At 44.5% G+C, this 19,452-nt stretch overlaps 1 protein-coding gene across 3 annotated transcripts in view; it reads right to left on the bottom strand.

The window, feature by feature from the left end:
• Nucleotides 1-19,452, bottom strand: part of Itk (IL2 inducible T cell kinase) — a 104,880-nt gene that overhangs the window by 28,188 nt on the left and 57,240 nt on the right. For all 3 annotated transcript variants that reach the window (XM_050138671.1, XM_050138672.1, XM_050138670.1), the window contains 5 exons: nt 10,950-11,054; nt 9,618-9,699; nt 7,446-7,574; nt 3,603-3,643; nt 492-643 (listed from right to left, as the gene is read on the bottom strand). In XM_050138671.1, coding sequence (XP_049994628.1) covers nt 492-643; nt 3,603-3,643; nt 7,446-7,574; nt 9,618-9,696 — 401 coding nt within the window. In that variant the 5' untranslated portion in view covers nt 9,697-9,699; nt 10,950-11,054. The remainder of the gene's footprint in view (nt 1-491; nt 644-3,602; nt 3,644-7,445; nt 7,575-9,617; nt 9,700-10,949; nt 11,055-19,452) is intronic.

Below are 19,452 nucleotides of genomic sequence, written 5' to 3'. Positions count from 1 at the left end.
CTGTGTGCCATCTTGATACACCGTTTCTTTCCACTTACTTCACAATGTAATTTATTTAAAAACTTAAGAACATCACAGAGCAAGTTGCCAAGCCCCCAAACTGTCAATCCAGTGGAAATCCAAAGGCTTTTAGATGGGTTGAGGACAGGGAAGGGTTAAGATGGGCACAGGGAACCCTGATTACTCTTTGGGCTGATGATGGAGGGGGACTTGATTGGGGGAAGGGAAGGGAAAGGGGAGGTGGCGGTGGGGAAGAGACAGAAATCTTTAATTAATTAATAAAGAAATAAATAAATTAAAAAAAAAGATGGGCACAGGGAGTAAGTATGGCAAGCCTCTCTGCTACTTTGGAGAAGAGAAATGATCAGCTCTCTCCTCTCTCCCACTGTGCTCAGCTCTGCTTTCCTAACTCAACCTCAGGGCAGCTGAAGGACAGGGACATTCCTCCCAGTATTCGCTTCGTTCCCATAGCAACCATGCTCTTGTCTTACCCGTTCTTGTCTTGAACCCTCCACCAGTGGATCTCGGAGCTGTCCAGCAGGTAGTACTCTTCATTGCACTGCAGTGCAAGCTCCTGGGGGTCATTGGGCTGGTAGTCGTACAAGGCAATGACCACGGTTTCTTCAGGTTCCGGAAGTGATCGCTTGGGAAGAGACAACAAAACCAAACAAAGATATAAGAAGGGATCCTTGGGTCCTGAATTTAGACTAGGTCAACATGCTAGCTCCCTTCATCCACTGGTGCCATTTGTAGAGACAGCTGTCTTCCTCAAGTTGGCACTCTTTATGAGTTAGAATTATGGGGCTGACAGATGCAAACAGCAGCCGTACGTACCTCTGTCATTCTGTGAGGTAAATTCTGATCCTGGTAATCCCAAGAAGCCATGTACTTTTCATAGATAACTACTGGTTTCTATATTGGCTTATTTGATTTGTGGGTCTACCCAGATACATCTAATTAGAATTTGCCAGGGTTGGAATTCCCTCAAGAGCCCATTTTGCCAATGTTTTCATTTAGAATGTGGAATGAGATCCCAAGGCAGGGAATGGGCATAGCCAGTTCCCAGAGAGTTCAGCTCAATGCTCCCTCTACAGTAACACATGGCTCCTTTCTTTCTTTTTCAGAAACCTTGACCTATGACTCTGTCCCACACTGTGGTGGTTTTAATAGGAATGGCCCCCCACAGACTGATGTGCTTTAATGCTTGGCCCATAGGGAGTGATACTATTAGGAAGTGTGGCCTTGTTGGAGTAAGTAAGCACTGTTGGGGCAGGATTTGAGGTCTCTTATGCTCAAGTTACACCCAGTATGGCCGAGAGTGTCTCCTGCTTCCTGCAGATCAAGATGTAGAACTCTCAGCTCCTTCTCCAGCCCCATGTCTGCCTGCATGCTGCCATGCTCCCCACCAGGATGATAATGGAGTAAACCTATGAAACTGTAAGCCATCCCCAATTAAATACTTTCCTTTAGAAGAGTTGCAGTGGTCATGGTGTCTCTTCACAGCAATAGAAACTCTAAGACACATACCGTATTTCACTTAGTATGAGATATTAATGACATGAAGAACAGCTAGCTCATAAGGCAAACAACCAGCAGATGTCAAGATGAGCACATGTGAGACTGAGTGACAGATTTGGGAACAAAGTAAACATGGAAAAAGATTGAGCTTTTGGCTGGAAGGTGAGGTAGTGTTGGGAAGTCATACATTCTCTGAGTACAATGAAGTCTGGGTATTTTTAGGGAAGACATGACAAAAAAAACCTTCCTGTATCTATTGCACTTGAGTTGCCAGATTTAATAGGTTCTGTATATGGGGCTTGACCACTTGTTTTTTTTTTTTTTTTTTTTTGTCATGTCTTCCCACACACCCATGATCTCATATTGACATTTAGGAATGTAAGTTATTCTGTTTTTTCTGTTTTCATTATTAAATTGAGCATATTTACTGATTCTCTTAAGAAGTATGTTTACATATATTGTGTTATTTAAGATTTTAAAAAATAGTTTTCTTTGTGTGTATTTGTGTGTTGTGTGTGTGTGTGTGTGTGCATGTCACATGAGTGGTTAGTGCCCTCAGAAGCCAGGAGAAAGCATTGGATCCCTTGGAGCTGGAGTTTGAGGCAGCTGCTTGTTAGTAACCCAGTACGTGTGGGAACAGAACTTGAGTCCTTTGGAAGAGCAGTCATTGCTCTTTACTGCTGAGCCATCTCTGCAGCCCCTACTTATGAATCCCTCCCCCCAGAGCAACAGAAGGTTCTTTACAAAATATTTTCCATAAAAAGGGGGCATTAGGTCTGAGGTGGTGGCGAATCACTAAATTAAATCAAGGCTTGGCATTTGTAGGAAGAGATGGCCAACAGGCACAAGGAGGGCTGGTTGAGGCTCTAGGTGAAAAGAGGAGGCTCGGAGTTGAGAGCCTCATTTCTTGGTCACTCCATGTCCTGCATGGTTAAGAACAGCTCTGGGCCTTGGGAGCTCTCCTGGCTTTAGGTAGGCAGAGCTCCACTATGCTGGAAGACTTCACAAGCCAGGCAGCAGTGGCAAGAAAAGGGCTCCTTGCCTGCGTGCCAAGGAGAAGGGCAAAAGCAGACACATTTATGTGACTCGTTAGGAAGCCCCTCTGGGTTAACTAGGAGAAGCGTGATAGGAGGAGATGAGCTCTGTGGATGAGAGAACCAAGAATAACAGGCCTGGGCATCCGGACATGGCCTCATTTGCATCCATAGGATAGAAAGACTGAGAGTATGGATTCCTCTGACCATGGGTATCTCCATCTTGACTAACAACAGCTACCCTGTCCCTCTGGAGGGTAACTCCACAGTCTTCCTCAAGTAGAGCATGTCCTGGTTAGCCTTAACTGTCAACATGATAGAAACTAAAAATTATCTCAATTGAGCAACTGCCTAGATCAGACTGGCTTATGGGCATGTCTGTGGGGGGATTGTCTTGTTGTAATTGATGTTGGAGGGCTCAGCTCACTGTGGGCAGCATCATTCCCTAGGCAGGTAGCCCCAGAAAGACCTCAAGACTCCTTGGTACTTGGTTTGTTAAGTTTAAATGCAAGGGATAAAATTATAACTATTCAAAGTGGATAAAAGACACAGTTTTATCATAAATAGCAAACATGCGGAAGTGCTTTGGAGTATGTAAAGAATTATCAGGTGTTTGTCTATGGAGTGTTCTATGTTGAGGCATAAAGACAGTTTGGTACCAGTGCTTGTAGACTGTGTATAGAACCTGAGTGATCCTATAAGTGAAGAGACACACTAAACAAACATTTCTCAACCCATGGGTCGAGACCCCTTTGGGGCCAAATAACTTGCTCACAGGGGTCACAAATCAGATATCAACATTACAATTCATAACAGTAGAAAACTTATAGTTATGAAGTAGCAACCAAAATAATTTTATGTTTGGGGGTCACCACAACATGAGGAACTGTATTAAAGGGTCACAGCATTAGGAACGTTGAGAACCACTACACTAAATAGCCCCAAACCCAATGTGTTAAACATACCCAATTGCAACTGTCTACTACACACACAGAGATCTGAGAAACAGGGAGGTCACGGGCTTACCACACAGAAGCCCACCTCACTCACCCTGTTGTCTTCGGGAGTAGGAGGAAGAGGCTTCTTTGAAGCTAAAACGGGAAAAAGAGAAAAAGAAGATGAGCATGAAACCCCAGCCTTTCAGAGAAAAGGGGCAGAAGGAGATGATGAAATACAGACACGGGCATCAACCTTGCCAGAACCTGTCTTTCATCTTTGGCACTTGCTAGTTTCCAATTCCCCTTTCTAGAAGGTTCTAGAGACTCCCAGAAGCCAGTATTTTAGGATTTCCTTCTGTATCCCCTGGCCGGGAAGGGGCCAAGATTTGGGCTCCTCTCTGCAGGTAGAAAGACTTCCATGAATACATATGTCACCTTCTGAGCTCAGGAGTGGGAATATGTGACTCAGACAGTGAGTCACTACCTTCCTGATGCCACCGTGGGTTTGATGGGGTGGGAGGGCATTGTGCTTTCTGAGTGGGCTGAGGTTTGCTTTTAGTTGCCTTGAGGCATTTAGATACATATTCTCCACGCCTTCCTTCAAACTCACCTCTCCTTCAAAATCAATCTCTCTCATTTCTTTTTTAAAAGATTTTTAAAAAATACAATCCTTTCTCATTTTACATAGCTATCCCCATTACCACTCCCTCCTCTTCTCCCACCTCACCCTTCCCCCCGCAAACCACTCCCCGATTCACTCCTCAGAAAGGCTTTCCATAGGGAGTCAACAAAGTCTGAGTCTTCACTTGAAGGTAAGATCAAGACTAGGCTGAGCAAGGTATCCTTCCAAAGATAGTGGGCTCCAAGACACCAGTTCAAACACTAGGGATAAATTCTGGTTCTACTGCCAGAGGCCCCACAGGCTGCCGAAGATTCACAACTGTCCCCCATATTCAGTGGGCCTAGTTTGGTCCTATGCAGGTTCCCCCACTATCCATCCAGAGTCAGTGAGTTCTCACTAACTCAGGTCAGCTGTTTCTGTGGGTATCCCCATCATGGTCTTGACCCCTTTGCTCATTCTCTCTAATTTCTTTGTGCCTTCGTATCTCCTCTTTCTTGCCTCTTTTCTCTCTTCTTTTCCTTCTCTTCTTCCTTTATCTCCATCTCTCAGTTGATCTATAGAACATGTTCCTTATATCACAGGCCATGCCTAGAAACTATGGACATCAAATGTGTGTGTGTGTGTGTGTGTGTGTGTGTGAGAGAGAGAGAGAGAGAGAGAGAGAGAGAGAGAGAGAGAGAGAGAGAGAGAGAGAAAAGGGAGGGGGAGAGGAGGCATGGGCATATATAAAAGTTTCAATTTGGTACAATGAACTCCTTAAGCACTGGAGATAAGAGAATGGCCTGTATAGGGCGGCTGGGAGGTTTTCAATCCTACATGCAGTAGAGTTGAAGATACCCCATATCATGGATGTGGTAGATAAGATTCCTATGTAGACACCAGAGCCCAATTCCATGCTGGCTCCCTGAGCAAGGGTAGGTTGGAATATTGGCTTGTGTAAACAGAGAACAAGATGAAGAAGTCACACACAATCAGAACTCTAGCTTCTGGGCTGGGGTTATTATAAGACAGTGGTAGATCTCTTGTATGAAAGAGCCCCAGGTTTGATCACCAGTGACCCCCACACACACAGAGGTCTGGTTTCTATTTAGCATGGGACATGGACCAGCAAACTGGATTAACCCTAGCATCACCAGAATGAGCTCCTTCTTTGCCAAGCCATCTTCTGATTGGTCACTTTCTCTTTCTCTGGTGATCTTGCTCTATTTGCCCGTATTCTCTCTGTGTATGTGGGGATGGGATGTAGTTAGGACTGGCTATGGTGGCAGAAATGAGTTGCTAAGTCATTTCCTCTCAGCCATTTGCTGTTTCTCAGATGCTGCAGTATCTCAGACCTGCTGCTTTCATCACAAATAGGAAAGGCTAATGGACATGGTTCCCATTTACTGAGAGCACATTAAGGGTTGGCAGTGTGCTGAGCTTTCTACTGCCCTGATGAGTCTTCCAGCAGCCACTTGAAGTAGTTGCCTATTATTCTATCCATTTAGGAAGAAATTACCTCAGATGCTCAGAAAGGTTAAGGAGTTCATAAAGTTACGCAACAAGAAAAGAATGTGTTGGGATCTTTTTTTTTTTAACTCCAAAGCTCTATGCTCACAGACCTTGCACTGTTGATGTATTCAATACAAGAAATCCTCAGAGCCTTTACCCCAGGAATATGATGTGTTGTGTGCACAGTGAAGTATGTTTCCCCAAATTGCTTGCAACCCTGCCAAAACTACGGTGAGTGATGCTACCTAAGTCTGAAGAGACGGCAGTGGGTTGGTGTGCAAATGCAAAGTTATCAGCCAAATGGCTGCACCTCACACGCATGGCCATGGCTGAGAGCTGTCCAGTTACTGGGGTCAGCATAGAAGGGCAGGTAAATATCTGCCCTTCCAAAGGATAGTCATATCGAGTTACTCAACCACTCCTAACACTTCAGTCACATGCCTCAGGATGAGAGAAAGCCCACGAACCCTGCTGAGGGGCACTGCAACCTACATGGGGAAAACTGCAAAATGGAAGCAGATTTGAAGGGGAGTGGGTGAGGGATTACATCATCTTAGGGTTCTGGGACTTTAGGAGTGAAGATATTAGGGTCCCAGGTTACCAGGTGACCCCTACAAGGGTCCACAGAAGGGTATTGGTAGGGATCAGAGATCAGCTCTGCTTCTGGAGGGGCTTCTTCTCAGGAGCTAGGCATCCTGCCAACCCCCAAGGAGATCCATGCCATCAAACTTCTGTTCTCTCTGGGCAGATACAGCCAGCAGGACCAACAGTACTAAAGAGTGGGCGCCTACCTCCACGATGCTAAGCATCATTCACGTAGGCCAGCAGACGGATGACCTTGATTCTTTCTTTCCCAAGTGTGAGGTGAGAAGCAGTGGTTTCTAAAATGGCTGTGAGAGGCTGTGACTCAGGAAGCCATGGAAAACCCAACTGTGTGTTATATCCGCCTTGTGTCAGGACAGTAAAAACCACAGGATGAGAAATAGTGTCTGTGGTGGGAGAGGTTGAGAGATGAGAAAGCTGGACGTAAGACATTCGTTTCACCCCTTCCTCATTGTGTGACCTTGAACTGCTCGAGACCGTCCATTTCTTTGACGTTGCTCTCTACCCGAGACAGCAGTGAAGAAGCAAAGCAAGGCATTGTAAACGTGCATCTGAGTCTAGAGCTACAGTTCACTGGAGGTGTCCCCAAGTCACCATGACATCTGATACAAATGAAGACACAGTCCAGTCCCCAGAACTAGGCTTTTGTTGGGAAAACCAAGAATAAACTTTTTTTTAAAACTTTGCATATAGACTATGGATTCCTTTTCTGAGACTGAGCAGTTCAAGGGCAAGTCTGAAGACCAGGCAGGAAGAAGCAAGCCAGAGTTAAAATTAAGAGAAGTTTTCTCTCTCCCTCAAGCTTTTGGAGTTGAATTTATATAGTTAGACATATGCGTGGGATGACATCACTAAAACAAATATTATGTATTTAAGGCTGCCTCCATAATTTAAGATCTAAGTCCACTGAGACTTCCCAACAGGCTCCTACGGTACTTCCCAGCTTCACTGTTGTCTACTAGTGCCCCGTGGAGCTTGTTAACATGCACATTCTCATCTAGTAGACTGGGTAGGGCCAGATTTTTTTTTTAATATTTATGACTAGCTTCCAGATAGTTATAGGTGACCAAGGATCACAGTTCAAATGCATGAGCTATGACATGGAAAGGCATGGAATGGATGGTAGATAGAGGTGCCCCAATGAAAATTCTGGAACTAGAGAATTTTGCCTTCGTTCTTTGAACCCCCATTGATAGGAAGCTGAGATGGTTCCCTCTTGTCTCTTTCCCACAGTCTTACCATTCTTGGTTGGGTCATAGGGGGCACAGCCTACTGCAAGTTTCTCCAGCTGGGAACAGCATCTCCACCGCCCATCCATCCAGAAATTAGGGTGATACTTGGACACCAGGCTGTTGTTATTCCTCGTTTCTGTAAGAAGTTGATACCAACAGAGAGCTCATTTCCAGATCAGTTGATCGAGCACTACCAATCTTTTAACTCACTAAGACTGGACCCTGGGGCAGGCATCTCCTGAGCGCTAACCAGGACAGCCAGGCAACCCCTTGTGCTGCTATTGAGGGAGCTTGGGTTAAATCTGTCAGCAGCAGATCTACTTTCTTTTCTGGATCTGCCTCCCCTTGGCTGTGTGCCTCTGGGATGGGGAACCCTCACATAAACCTCAGTTTCCCCAGATTTCCCTGCTATGTCTTCAACTGGATGAGTGTGGTCTACGATGCAGCCTTGAGGGCTTAGGGAGACAGTTGAGAGAGTGTAATTTTCACCTCTCTCACTTTGAATGACAGCAAATTTGCTATTTTATTTTTTAAGGAAAGGCCTCATGGAGCTAAGGATATCCTTACACTCCAGGTCTTCTTGCCTCTACCCCCCACGTGCTGGGGATCACCATGTCAAGTGTGTACAGTGCTGGTGTTAGAAAATCCAGGGCTTCAGAATCCATGGGAGGTTAGCACACTACCAACCCAGCTGCTCTGTAAATTTGCTTCTATTTTCTCTAGGCTAAGGCTTTGAAGTATAATTTCTTAGGAATAAAAGGGGCTCTACTAGTGAAAATCAAGAAAAATCCCAACATTACTGAATCTCTAGATCTCATTCCAATTTTAAAATTCATATCAAAAGCCTGGTATAAGATACACGAAAATGCCAGGCAGTGGTGGCACACGCCTTTAATACCAGCACTTGGGAGGCAAAGGTAAGCGGATCCCTTGAGTTTGAGGACAGCCTGGTCTATGGAGTACATACCAGGAGAGCTAGGGCTACACAGAGAAATGCTGTCTTGAAATCCAAAACAAAATAACAACAACAAAAGATACAGGAAAATGAACGTAGCTGGGCATCTTCATTAATTTTGGCTTAGTGTCTATTTTCCACCCATGGCTACTGGACTTGAGAGCTTTCCTGCTGACCCATCGCTGGCTGGTTCCCAGTCCATTTGACCCTGGTAGCCTACAACATCACTTTAGCCTCATTTTTCAGACAGAACTGTGGCTCCAGACACAGCAAGGGTCTTGTTTCCTTACTCCTCACAGCTGCTTAGAGACAGGTTTCCTGATACATAGGGGGCTTCAGCTAAAGAATAAGAATAGTAACATTGATCAAGTACTGTTTGGGGATGAGACTTTTAAATGCACTAACTCATTTGATTCTCATAACAGCCTTCTGGCTGTTCTTGGATGACTTTTATAGCCAAGGAAACAGAGATGTACAAAGGTCCAGGTAAAACACTAATAACTGTCTCTTCCTGGACTTGCACTATAGAACCCTGTCTCCACATCCCAAGGACTAAAACACTGTGTGGGCTCTAATTGTGCTGCCAGGATTGAATGAAGAAATAGCTAGATGACAGGGCACGGTGGTGCACACCTGGAATTCTAGAAAATTGGAAGTCAAACTAGGTTCCGTGAACCTCTGTCTCAAAAACAAACAACAACTGGGCATTATAACTACGACTGCTAGTTCTACGAGTTTTATACACTGCAGCTCTGCAGAGAGATTCTATTACTCCCTCCCCTCTCCAGTGTAACAGCTGGGGAAACTGAAGTTAAGAACTTTCCCAAGAGCGCAAGGAAGAGCCAGGATGCCAACCAGAGGGGTTTCTACCCTGACCTTTCTTGCTCTTTTAGAGTAAGCAAACATTTTTAAAATGCCGGATTGTAAATATTTTAGGTTTGAATGGACAACAGGCAAAATGGTCTCATGTGGACACTTACATAGTCCTTTTAAATGATTTAAAATACAGGAAATCTTGGAACGAAACAGGTGGTGGGCTAAATTTGGCCAATCCTTAAATTATACTTGTTGCTGCTCCTGGGCCCATGATAAAAACTCAAGGCATTGACTCACAACAAATGAGATAATTTTGAACACCATTTGCTCACAGATATCAATGTGTTTCTTTCTGGATCCCAAACCCAGCACTGGACCGAGGTCCCGGTGACACGGGAGTTTAATTACCTTCTTTAAGGGTGAGCACCCAGCGCTGGCGGCTCTCACAGTCTGGAGCAAACACATACAGGAGGTAGTTGTCATGCATGATCTAGAAACACACAAGAGTCCAAGTTGAACAGGGCATCTGAGCTGGGCCCGTGGCGGGTTCATTAAAAATGGACCATCTGGCTGTAGCTGTAGCTCGGAGGTAAAACATTTGTCTAGTACATGCTCGGGACCCTTTGTTCAATCCCCAGCACTGGGAAAAACCAAGCTAGGGCTGTCTGCTCTTCAGGCTGGCAAACATAAAGGTATCTGGGACACGGGAGGAGAGATCTACTCCACTGGAACTGTAAGCACAAAAGGTGGTGAGCAAGATAAGACTAAAAGGTACACTGGCCAGCCTAATGGAGCTTTCCACAGTGAGAGCTGTCTGTGGCCTGGGCTGTCAACACATGACTCTCTAGTAGCAAGTGGCTCTCAACATTTATCATATGGGTGGGCCATCCATTCATCCATCTATCCATCCATCCATCCATCCATCCATCCATCCATCCATCTATCCATTCATCCATCCATCCATCCATCCATCCATCCATCCATCCATCCATCCATCCATCCATCCATCCATCCATCCATCCATCCATCTTCCTTCTTTCCCTTTCTTCCTCTCTCTCTGTCTCTGTCTGTCTGTCTGTGTGTGTGAGAGAGAGAGAGTGTGTGTGTGTGAAATACACACATAATAGTGTGAATGTGGAAGTCAGAGGACAATTCTCAGAATAGAGTTCTTTCCTCGCACTTTCTGAGGTCAAGAACTCATGTCACCAGGTCTGCACATAAGGGCTTCTACTTGCTAAGCCATCTGACTGACCCTTTGAAAATCATTACTTATTTAGCACTATCTAATTCTGATTGTCATTTATCTATATATAAATGTTCACATTCCACAGGTGGCTGCTATTTCGAATAGCATAACCATCTTCATACAGTTTTCAGATTGTAAGATCTGAAACCGCAGACGAGAAACTGAGGAACTAGGCCCTCTTCAAGGCCAGGGCTGTAGTAAGTGACAGACCACTGCACAGCATGTATAAAGTCCCAGGTTCAATCCCCAGCCCTATGGGAAAGTAAGAACCTGTCCAAGGAGCCTGTGCCTTTATGGAATGAATGAATGAATGAATGAATGAATGAATGAATGTCACCAGTTGGAAGAATAACACACAGCCCTTCCTGGGGGCTTGGTCCAAGTTCTCAGCATGGGTGAGAGCCGTCCTTTCCCCATCTTCTCTCACCAGGGCTGGGGATTCTAACCATGGTCCAGGGACAGAAAGTTATCCACTGTAGTCCTGATGGGCTTACCTGAAAAGGGTATTTATAGTGGCATGGGATGCTAATGTCACTCTTGACGATCTCCACACACTTGATTCTGGAAAGTTCTATGGAGCCTTTCAATGTGCGCTTCTTCTGTGAGGAGACATTACATCCGTTTAAGTGAGAGACACTGTTTTCATTTTGATTGTTTCCAGATATTTACTACTAGGAAATTTCCCCTCCCCTTGTAAGCCAGCTGTAGTGTTCCTAATCAATCATCCCGAAGCTGCCTCCCGCCTCAGTCTGAGAGAGACTCTGAGCGGACTCTTGGGAGAAGGGCCTCTGAAGGGTCACGATGGGAACGGATTTTCTATTCAGTCACCCACAGCGATACACACCAGGGTCCTGTTGACATGCGGCAATGTGTGTAGGACTCGTGGCTGAGATGGGTTGTATACTCGGTGGGAAAAGAGTCGCATGAGTGGCACTTCCTGCTCTCTGTAACATCCATGACCTCACTAGTTACTGTGCTCAGGCTTCAGGGTAGCGAGGTATATAAGTGATGTCTCTGCCACATCTGGCTTTCCAAGTCTCCTAGTTATTCAAAGTTCCACAGTAACGCCCCTGCAGTACATTCCCGTTCTGTTAACTACCTTTGGCCACCCACTTCACCCTCCCCTGGGAAATCGTACTGATCCCATGCCTCAGTCCTTTGAAAGCTTGTTAGAGGTGTGATCCACGTAACTGACGGTGCCTTGTTTGGTAAACGATGTTCAGTGTTACCTAAACATCATTGTGCTCAGGAAATGGATCCTAAGAGACGGGCCACCTTGCCCTGTGAGATGTCCTGTTAGTGGGATTATCAGGCTCTGAGTGAGGTGAGCTGGAAAGGCTTTGGTTGGCAGAGCCTTCCTCGGGTGCCTAGAATGTGGCTGCCATTGTTGTTTCAGTCAGCTATGGAATCATTTGTGAAAGACGTCATTAGATGTCATCTTTCTGAAGGCCTAAAACCAACACAAGAGTGGAAGGGTGGGGTGCGAGGCTGGGGTTTGTCTCTCGTTAGTACCACGAACTCAGGCAGTACATCTAACTTCCAAGAACCCTTTTATTTATATCCTGTGAGGAAAACCCCTGGCTCTGGGGTTGGTCAGAGAGTAAGGGAGGGTGATGAAAATAAACTGTAACGGGGGCTTTAATAAAGGGCACCTTCCAAAGGAGTGAAGGAAGGGCCAACTATTGCAAGAGAATGGGTGGCACGTGGGTAGTTGTACACCATCAGATTCTCCACAACAGAAAGCAGTCTTTGTTTTTTGATCCTCTGCCTGGAAACTGATCTGCACTTACTAGTTGAGGCACAGAACTGATGAAAATAGTCAGGATGTGTGGAGCAGACTCTACTGAATACAGGGAAGCTTTGTGAAGTTTCTTTGCAAATTTTCTTTGCAAAACTGTTTTACACAATTTTTTTAATTAAAAAACAAATCTATTCCTGGTTATACAAGCAAAACAATATGGAAAATTCCATGAGAAGTAAATATTTACAGGGCTACATTATCCCACCTCTCTTCATGGTCCCGTGGCAGCCAAGATTAACAGTTGCTTGTTTATATGTTTATTTTGGGAGAGAGAGAAAGAGAGAGAGAGAGAGAGAGAGAGAGAGAGAGAGAGAGAGAGAGAGAGGCCAGAGATGGACATGAGATGTCTTCCTTGATTGTTCTTGATCTTACTTTTATAAGGCAGACTCTCCCACTGAACCTAGAATTCCCAAGTGACCAGATTAAGTAGTCAATGAGCCCCTCCTGTTATCATCTCTCCAGCGCTGGGACTATAGACCTGTGCTGCCACCATCAGCTCCTTACACAGGGCTGTCAAGGGCTATATGCCAAGCAATTTACTGATGCAGCCATCTCCCCAAGGCATTTTTCCCCCTGAACAACTACAGGGTATATATAAACAAAAATGAGCATCTGATTTACACATTGACCTCACGGCTGTTTTGGTAATCTAGTACTGTTAAGAGGCCTGCCCTCTGGACTCCAGCTCCCATAGAGGCCCCAATATGGCCCATCATCACAGCCCTCAGACACTGCCAGTTTGCACCTCAGCAGCAGAAGCACAGAGATGCACAGCAGAAATGCCTGTCCCATCCGCAGTCCCTGGCCACTGGTGAGCTCAGGCTGCTGGGTGTTGTCTTCTTCTTCAGAGTGAGACTGACAGAAGGCTCACAACAGTACCAGGACAGCGCTAGCGAAACACTCTTCTCTCTTTGAAAACTACCGAGTTCTGTGATGTAGGCTCAGTGCCTAGCACAGTGGCTGATCCTTTATCGTCCTTGGCTAGGGCATCATCTTGGACCCCGTTTAAGCAATCTCAACCAGATGTAAGTCTAATATGTTTGGCTATCCTGGAAATTTTTACTGAAGGCCCACAATGAACAAGGCATTGCTCTGAGTTCAATAAACAAAGTAATGAATTGTAGTAGTTGTTTTTTTTTTTCTCTTTACTCTTTGGAAGCCCGCCACCCATCTCCCAAATAAATACACACACTGAGACGTATAATTACTTATATATTCCCAGCCTTAGTTTGGTTGTTTCTGGCTAGTTTTTCTTAAATTATCCCATCTACCGTTTGCCCCTGGGCTTTTATCTTTCTCTATTCTATATACTTTTCTTTACTTCTTACTCCATGGGTTGCTGTGTAGCTGGGTGGCTGGCCCCTGACTTCTTCCTTCCTTCTCCTTTTTCTTGCTCCTCTATCTTCTCTTCCTAGAGTTCTTCTCCTATTTATTCTCTCTGCCTGCCAGCCCCACCTTTCCTTTCTCCTGCCTAGATATTGGCTGTTCAGCTCTTTATTAGACCAATCAGGTGTTTTAGACAGGCAAAATAACACAGCTTCATATAGTTAAACAAATGCAACATAAAAGAATGCAACACATCTTTGCAGCATTAAACAAATGTTCCACAGCAAAAAATAAATGTAACACATCTTCATCTAATATTCCACATCAATTTACATTGTCCATTCTTTCATGGGGGTTATAGGCAGCCCTCACTTATAATGGTTTGTTTCAGTTTTTGACTCTATGTTGATGTAAAAACCAAACTTCATGACCAGGCATAGTGGAGCATGTTGGTAATCACAGTACTATGCAGACTGAAGCAGAAGGATCTAGAGTTCTAGGCCAGTCTAGGCTACCTGGCAAGACCTTGCCTCAAAAATAAATAGTTGATCACTGTAGCAATGCCAGCACTTAAGGAGCAGAAGCAGGAGGATTACTGCGAATCTGAAGTCAGGCTCCAGATACTGTACATAGTGAGTTCTAGGCCAGCCGGGTCTACGCAAGCTCCCACCTCAAAAAATTAAATCAATTATCCATCAAAGAAAGGACAAACTTAAACTTCAAAAGTTGAGTTTTAATCTTCTTCTAGGCCAGTGATATCTCACCTGATAGTATCGACATACTGCTGGGCAGAAGGCCACAGCCACTGGGTCACAAGACCATGAGAGTGGACACCAGGCTCTCTGCGGTGAGCTGCACTGCTAAGCTGTGGTGTTTGGTATGCTAGGCGTTCAGCTCACAGTAAGTTTAGAAGGCTGTAACTCCTTCTTAAGTTTGGGAGGTCAGAAAGGAGAAGCAAGTGCTGAAAAGGCAATGGGATGGGCAGATGTCATCAGGACAGGCCCCTGGAGAGAGGTCATTGACACAGACCATGAAGTCCAGCAGGGGATGTCTGTGACCAGGGAGGGATGAACACTCAGTGAATTGAGTCCCTAGAGCCGTGATTCTCAACCTGTGCGTCATTTGACCCCAAATCTAAACCCTTGGGATTTGGGGTCAAATGATCTTTCGCAAAGGTCACCTACAATCATTGGAAAACACAGATACTCAAATTATGAATCCCAAGAGCAACAAAATTACAGTTATGAAGTAGCAATGAAAATAACTTTATGGTTGGGGGTCACCACAACATGAGGAATTGTATTAAAGGGTTGAGAACCACGGCACTAGAGCAAAACGTCTGTGCAGAAAAGCTCTAATTAAGTCTCTCTTTGTGATTATGTACACAGTGCAGGGAGACAGACATATCTGGAGCCAAAAAGAGTGGCAGAAATCCTATGTGACGTTCTGAAGCTGCAATATCCAATAAAAATTCAAACAGAATGTGAGCTGGACATGGAATTTAAAGTTTTTCAGTTGGGCATGGCAGTTTACTTCTATAATTCGACCACTTTTGGGGTTGAGGCAGGGGAATTTCCACAAGTTTGGAACCAGCCTTGACTACATAGCCAAGGCTACCATTCCTCAAAGTAATTTCTTTTGTATACGTATGTTCAGAAAAGCAATAGCAGCAAATCAAATCAATTGTGATAACTATGCTAATTAACCCCAAGCATCTTAAGTACTATCATTTCAAACTAAGCATAAAAGTTGATCAACTCCTCGTTAGTCCTAACCTTTGAAGTCCTCTGTTTTTCACACACCTCAGCTTGGACGTGCCACGTGTAAGTGCTCACACAGTTTTCAAGGAGCATTCTTCCTTTCTTCACAGATGACTCCCAGTATCCATTTGTTCCTTACCTGTCAGCCTTTTCAGTCAGAGAGATCCATTAACCTCACTCTTAGTCCCTAGTAACTGCCTGGGTCCCCACCTCTCATCTCTCCTGTCAGTCTCCCAGAATTTCACAGCATTTGATGTGGGACACAGCAAGGCATAGATGCTCCCTCCTCAACTGCTTCATGGGAGCGGTGGGTCAGAAGCTAAACACAGGCCAGTCTCTGGGAAACGATGGTTGTCTGCAATCTTCCCAAACAACTGAGCTATATCTGAAAAACATCATGGGAAAGCCTGCCAAGAAAACCACACAAAAGCCACCAGAAGAGGGAGAGGCCATGTTGGCTTGTCCCCCCTCTTCCTTGTTATTCTGACTGTCGGCACCACACAAGGTCACAAGATTTTGGGTGGCATTGTTTCTCTTGTTGCCATGCTCAGAGCTCATGCCTCAGGAAATAATGCCAGCAGTCAACAAATGGAACCTTCTGTTATGAAATTAAAATGTTTCTGTACTGTCAAGGACTAGAGTTAACTGAGAGAAGAAACTGTCTGAGTGAGAGACAACCTTTGCCAGCCGTACATGTGACGGAAGACTGATACATAAAATACACCAAGAACTATAACAAAAAAAAATCTCAACCACAGGAATGCAAACAACCCAACCAATACATGGGATCGCAAAATGAACAGCCAGTTTCCAGAAGAGAAACTCAAATGCCATTAAATATGTGGAAAAGAACTCAGCTTTCCTAACTGTCACAGAATTCCAAATTGAAACTACCTTGGGATTCTACCTCACTCCAGTTAGAATCTCAGTCATCAGGCAAACAAACAAGATAAATGCCGGTGAGGATGTGGCAGAAGGGAAGCCTCACATATGGCTGGCAGGCTGTACTGGTCCAGCTGTGATGGAGGTCAGCACACTGCGTTCTCTAAAAGCTACAGTAAATCTACGACCTGAGCCAGCAGCACCTGGGTATTTACCCGAAGGACTCCAAGTCACTGCATCCCCAAGAAACTATGCAGCAGCATCCAGAACAGCTAAGGCATGGACTCAGCCAAGGCGTCCATCAACAGGGAGGAGGGTCAAGACAAGGCTGGAGAGGTAGACAACAACTTTTTCAGCTACAAAGGAGACAAAGTTACGTGATTCGTAGAGAAATGGATGCAGTTGGAGACAACCATGGTAAGCCAGGCTCGGGAAGATAAAGATTATGTTTTCTTTCATATTCGGTTCCTAGATTTTAGAGATACATAAATCATGTCCGCACACATGAAATGAAAGTGGAAGTGGAAGTGTTGAGAGAACAAAGGTGACGGGAGGAGGAGGGGCAGCAGCGGGAGGGGTAGGTGCCTGTGTTTCTCTCCTTTCCGTAGCCCATCCTCACTGGGCCTAGTCAAGTCACGCTGGCAGCCAGGGCAAGTTAGGGCAGATGCCAAGGCCTGCTGCAAGCTGGGCAATGGCAGTCTGTCCCATGCCTGCCTTCTTTTCTTTCCTTCTTTCCATTAGATTTCTCACTCAGACATAAGCCCTATCGTCTGGCTTTCACTATAGCCGGGTTTCACTCTGTGGTTTACTACGAGGCTGGCGGAGGGGAAAGTATCTGGCTTCTTTTAAGGTCGGCCATATTTTCAATAGCAGTACCCTGGCTAGAAAAAAGGTGAGAATTTTACCAAAAAAATAAAAAAAGGCGAGAATTTTACAAAAAAGAAGAGAAACAGAACTATATTCTCATTTAACTTTCAGAGGTCAACTGAGGTTATCCCTACTCAATTATGAACATATTTTTTAATAAAATATTAAAAACAGAAAATTGGGGCATATCTGAGGTTTGGAAATAAGGGACAGAAAAATAACAGTATATATATAGCATAAATATATATTATATAATATGTATTATATTTATGCTGTTTGAACATTTTACCATTTATTTTATTGTATTAAAAGTTAACTAACAAATATATTCCTCATATAAGACTTATCCAAGGAAATCAACTGCTCAAATTGTACACCGATATGAGAGAAAGGATGCTTGCCACAGTGTTACTTACTGCACTAGAAAAGAGAAAAAACAAGAAAAATGTAAACATTCATCAACAGATAAATGGTTGAATCAGTGTGTCAATCATCCTGCGGCAACTCTGTAGTCGCCAATAAAGGAGACAGTTGTTCTATATAAAGGAACAATAACATACATTAAATTCAAAAGGAGATTTATAGCAACAGTTGAACCCTCTCATTTTTTTTGAAAAATGATAAAATAGTTATTAGTATAGACAATATCCAAAAACAGTAATGGAGGAGGGGAAAGATTCCAAGCTGCTAATGCTGGCTTCCTCGTGTGTCAAGCTTAAGAGTTCCACAGCAGAAACAGTGTGTTTCTATGAGACTTGAAGGTGTTTTTAAAATAGTAAGCGTGAGAAAGGATGAGAGGAAAAAAAAACAAAAAGAATATTTCAAAGCTGTGAGAGCATTAAAACAACAGCACGCTGTATCACATCAGTGACGGGTGGATAGGGGGAGAAGGGAAAAGGCTTCAACTGAAAAGCTGGGTGTGCAAAATAACCTCTGCCCTGGTGACCTCAACACCCCGTTAGTAAGAAGCTGTAACAAGGCAGCATCTGCCACCTGCCTTTCTGTATCCTTGGGGGGTTCAAGTTCACGGCAGTTCCTCTCACGTTCTCAAGGGGCAGCCATGAATGTGAAGCCATTTTCTTCCTTCATTTTGTTCAAGAAAATACGCTGAGCTTTTGTGTGGATATATGTATCTTGTGAGGCAATAATTTCTAAGATGAATCGGTGTTAGATGTAAAAAAAAAAAGGAGAACGCAACAAAAATGTTAGTTTAGTTTTGTTCATAAGAAGTATGTGACGCTGGGGGTGTTGGTGTGTGCCTATGATCCCAGCATTTGGGTCTGAGGTAGCGTCATTGATTCCAAGCTATGCCAGACTCCAAAGCAGGACCTGGTCTCTGAGAGAACTACTTGGCACATGGTAAGTGTGGCTCCTCCATGTCCTGTGCACCCTCTCTCGACATCTCTAGTCTGTGAACTCTCTTCCAAAGGGCCCTCCCCATCTTTCCAGGGGAGGGCATTGGCGATGTTCAGTGAGTTCGGAAAACATCATTTTATCTGCCTTTTAGGCCCCAAAGAGTCTGTAGCTAAAGTAGATAGTCAATAGTTTAGTTCCAGTTCAGGAAACCATTTCACAGAGGCAATGTTTAAGTGGTATTTGTTAGTTGTCCCTCCGAGGAATAGCAGGGAAGAGCGTCGTAGCAGGGAGTGGCATGTGTGGATCCTGCGACAGTATATGTGGAACTCTCAATGGAATGTGCGCTCCAGATTAACTGGAGGATGAACAAAAGTCTTTTGGGAGTGGAAAGGTAAATTAACCCTAGCCTGCACCAAAATTAACCGATGCTCCTGCAAGTTATGAACAGACTTATAGAAAAATGTGCAAAGGAATGTGTGTCTCTTAAAACATATGAAGAGATGCTTGGTTTCTGTGACAACAGGAATACAAATAAATTCCACTTAGATTATTTTAAAGCTATCAGGCCAGCAAAGATCAAGGCATCAGATAATGGTTGTTAAGGTTTTGACAATAAACTTCACACACATGGCTCTGGGAAAGTGCAACTTCTGTGGAGAATGACTGGGTCACTAAACGGCAACTGTAAACACCTTTCAACTCAGCAACTCTACATCTGGACACGGGTTCGATACATGGGGGCTTCTCAATCTCTGTACTGTTGACCGTTTGGTTCTGACTTCGACCCACTGGACACCAGTAGCAACTACCTCCCCACATCTTCGGCAAGACCAAATGTCCCCAGGTTGGCAAGGTTGCCTCTGATTAACCATCATGGCTATATTCGTTAAAGTGACACAAGGTTATTCACATCCGTTGTCCTCGGACTTCCCACAGGTCAGGGAACCCTGATTGCTCTTTGGGCTGATGAGGAGGGGGACTTGATCGGGGGAGGGGGACTTGAGG

This window comes from Alexandromys fortis, unplaced genomic scaffold (genome assembly GCF_014885135.2).
Source record: "Alexandromys fortis isolate MF-2015 unplaced genomic scaffold, M_Fortis_MF-2015_v1.1 scaffold_11, whole genome shotgun sequence".
Taxonomy (NCBI): domain Eukaryota; kingdom Metazoa; phylum Chordata; class Mammalia; order Rodentia; family Cricetidae; genus Alexandromys; species Alexandromys fortis.
Note: the sequence above shows the minus strand (reverse complement) of the source record. Positions and strands in the feature narration are given on the sequence as shown.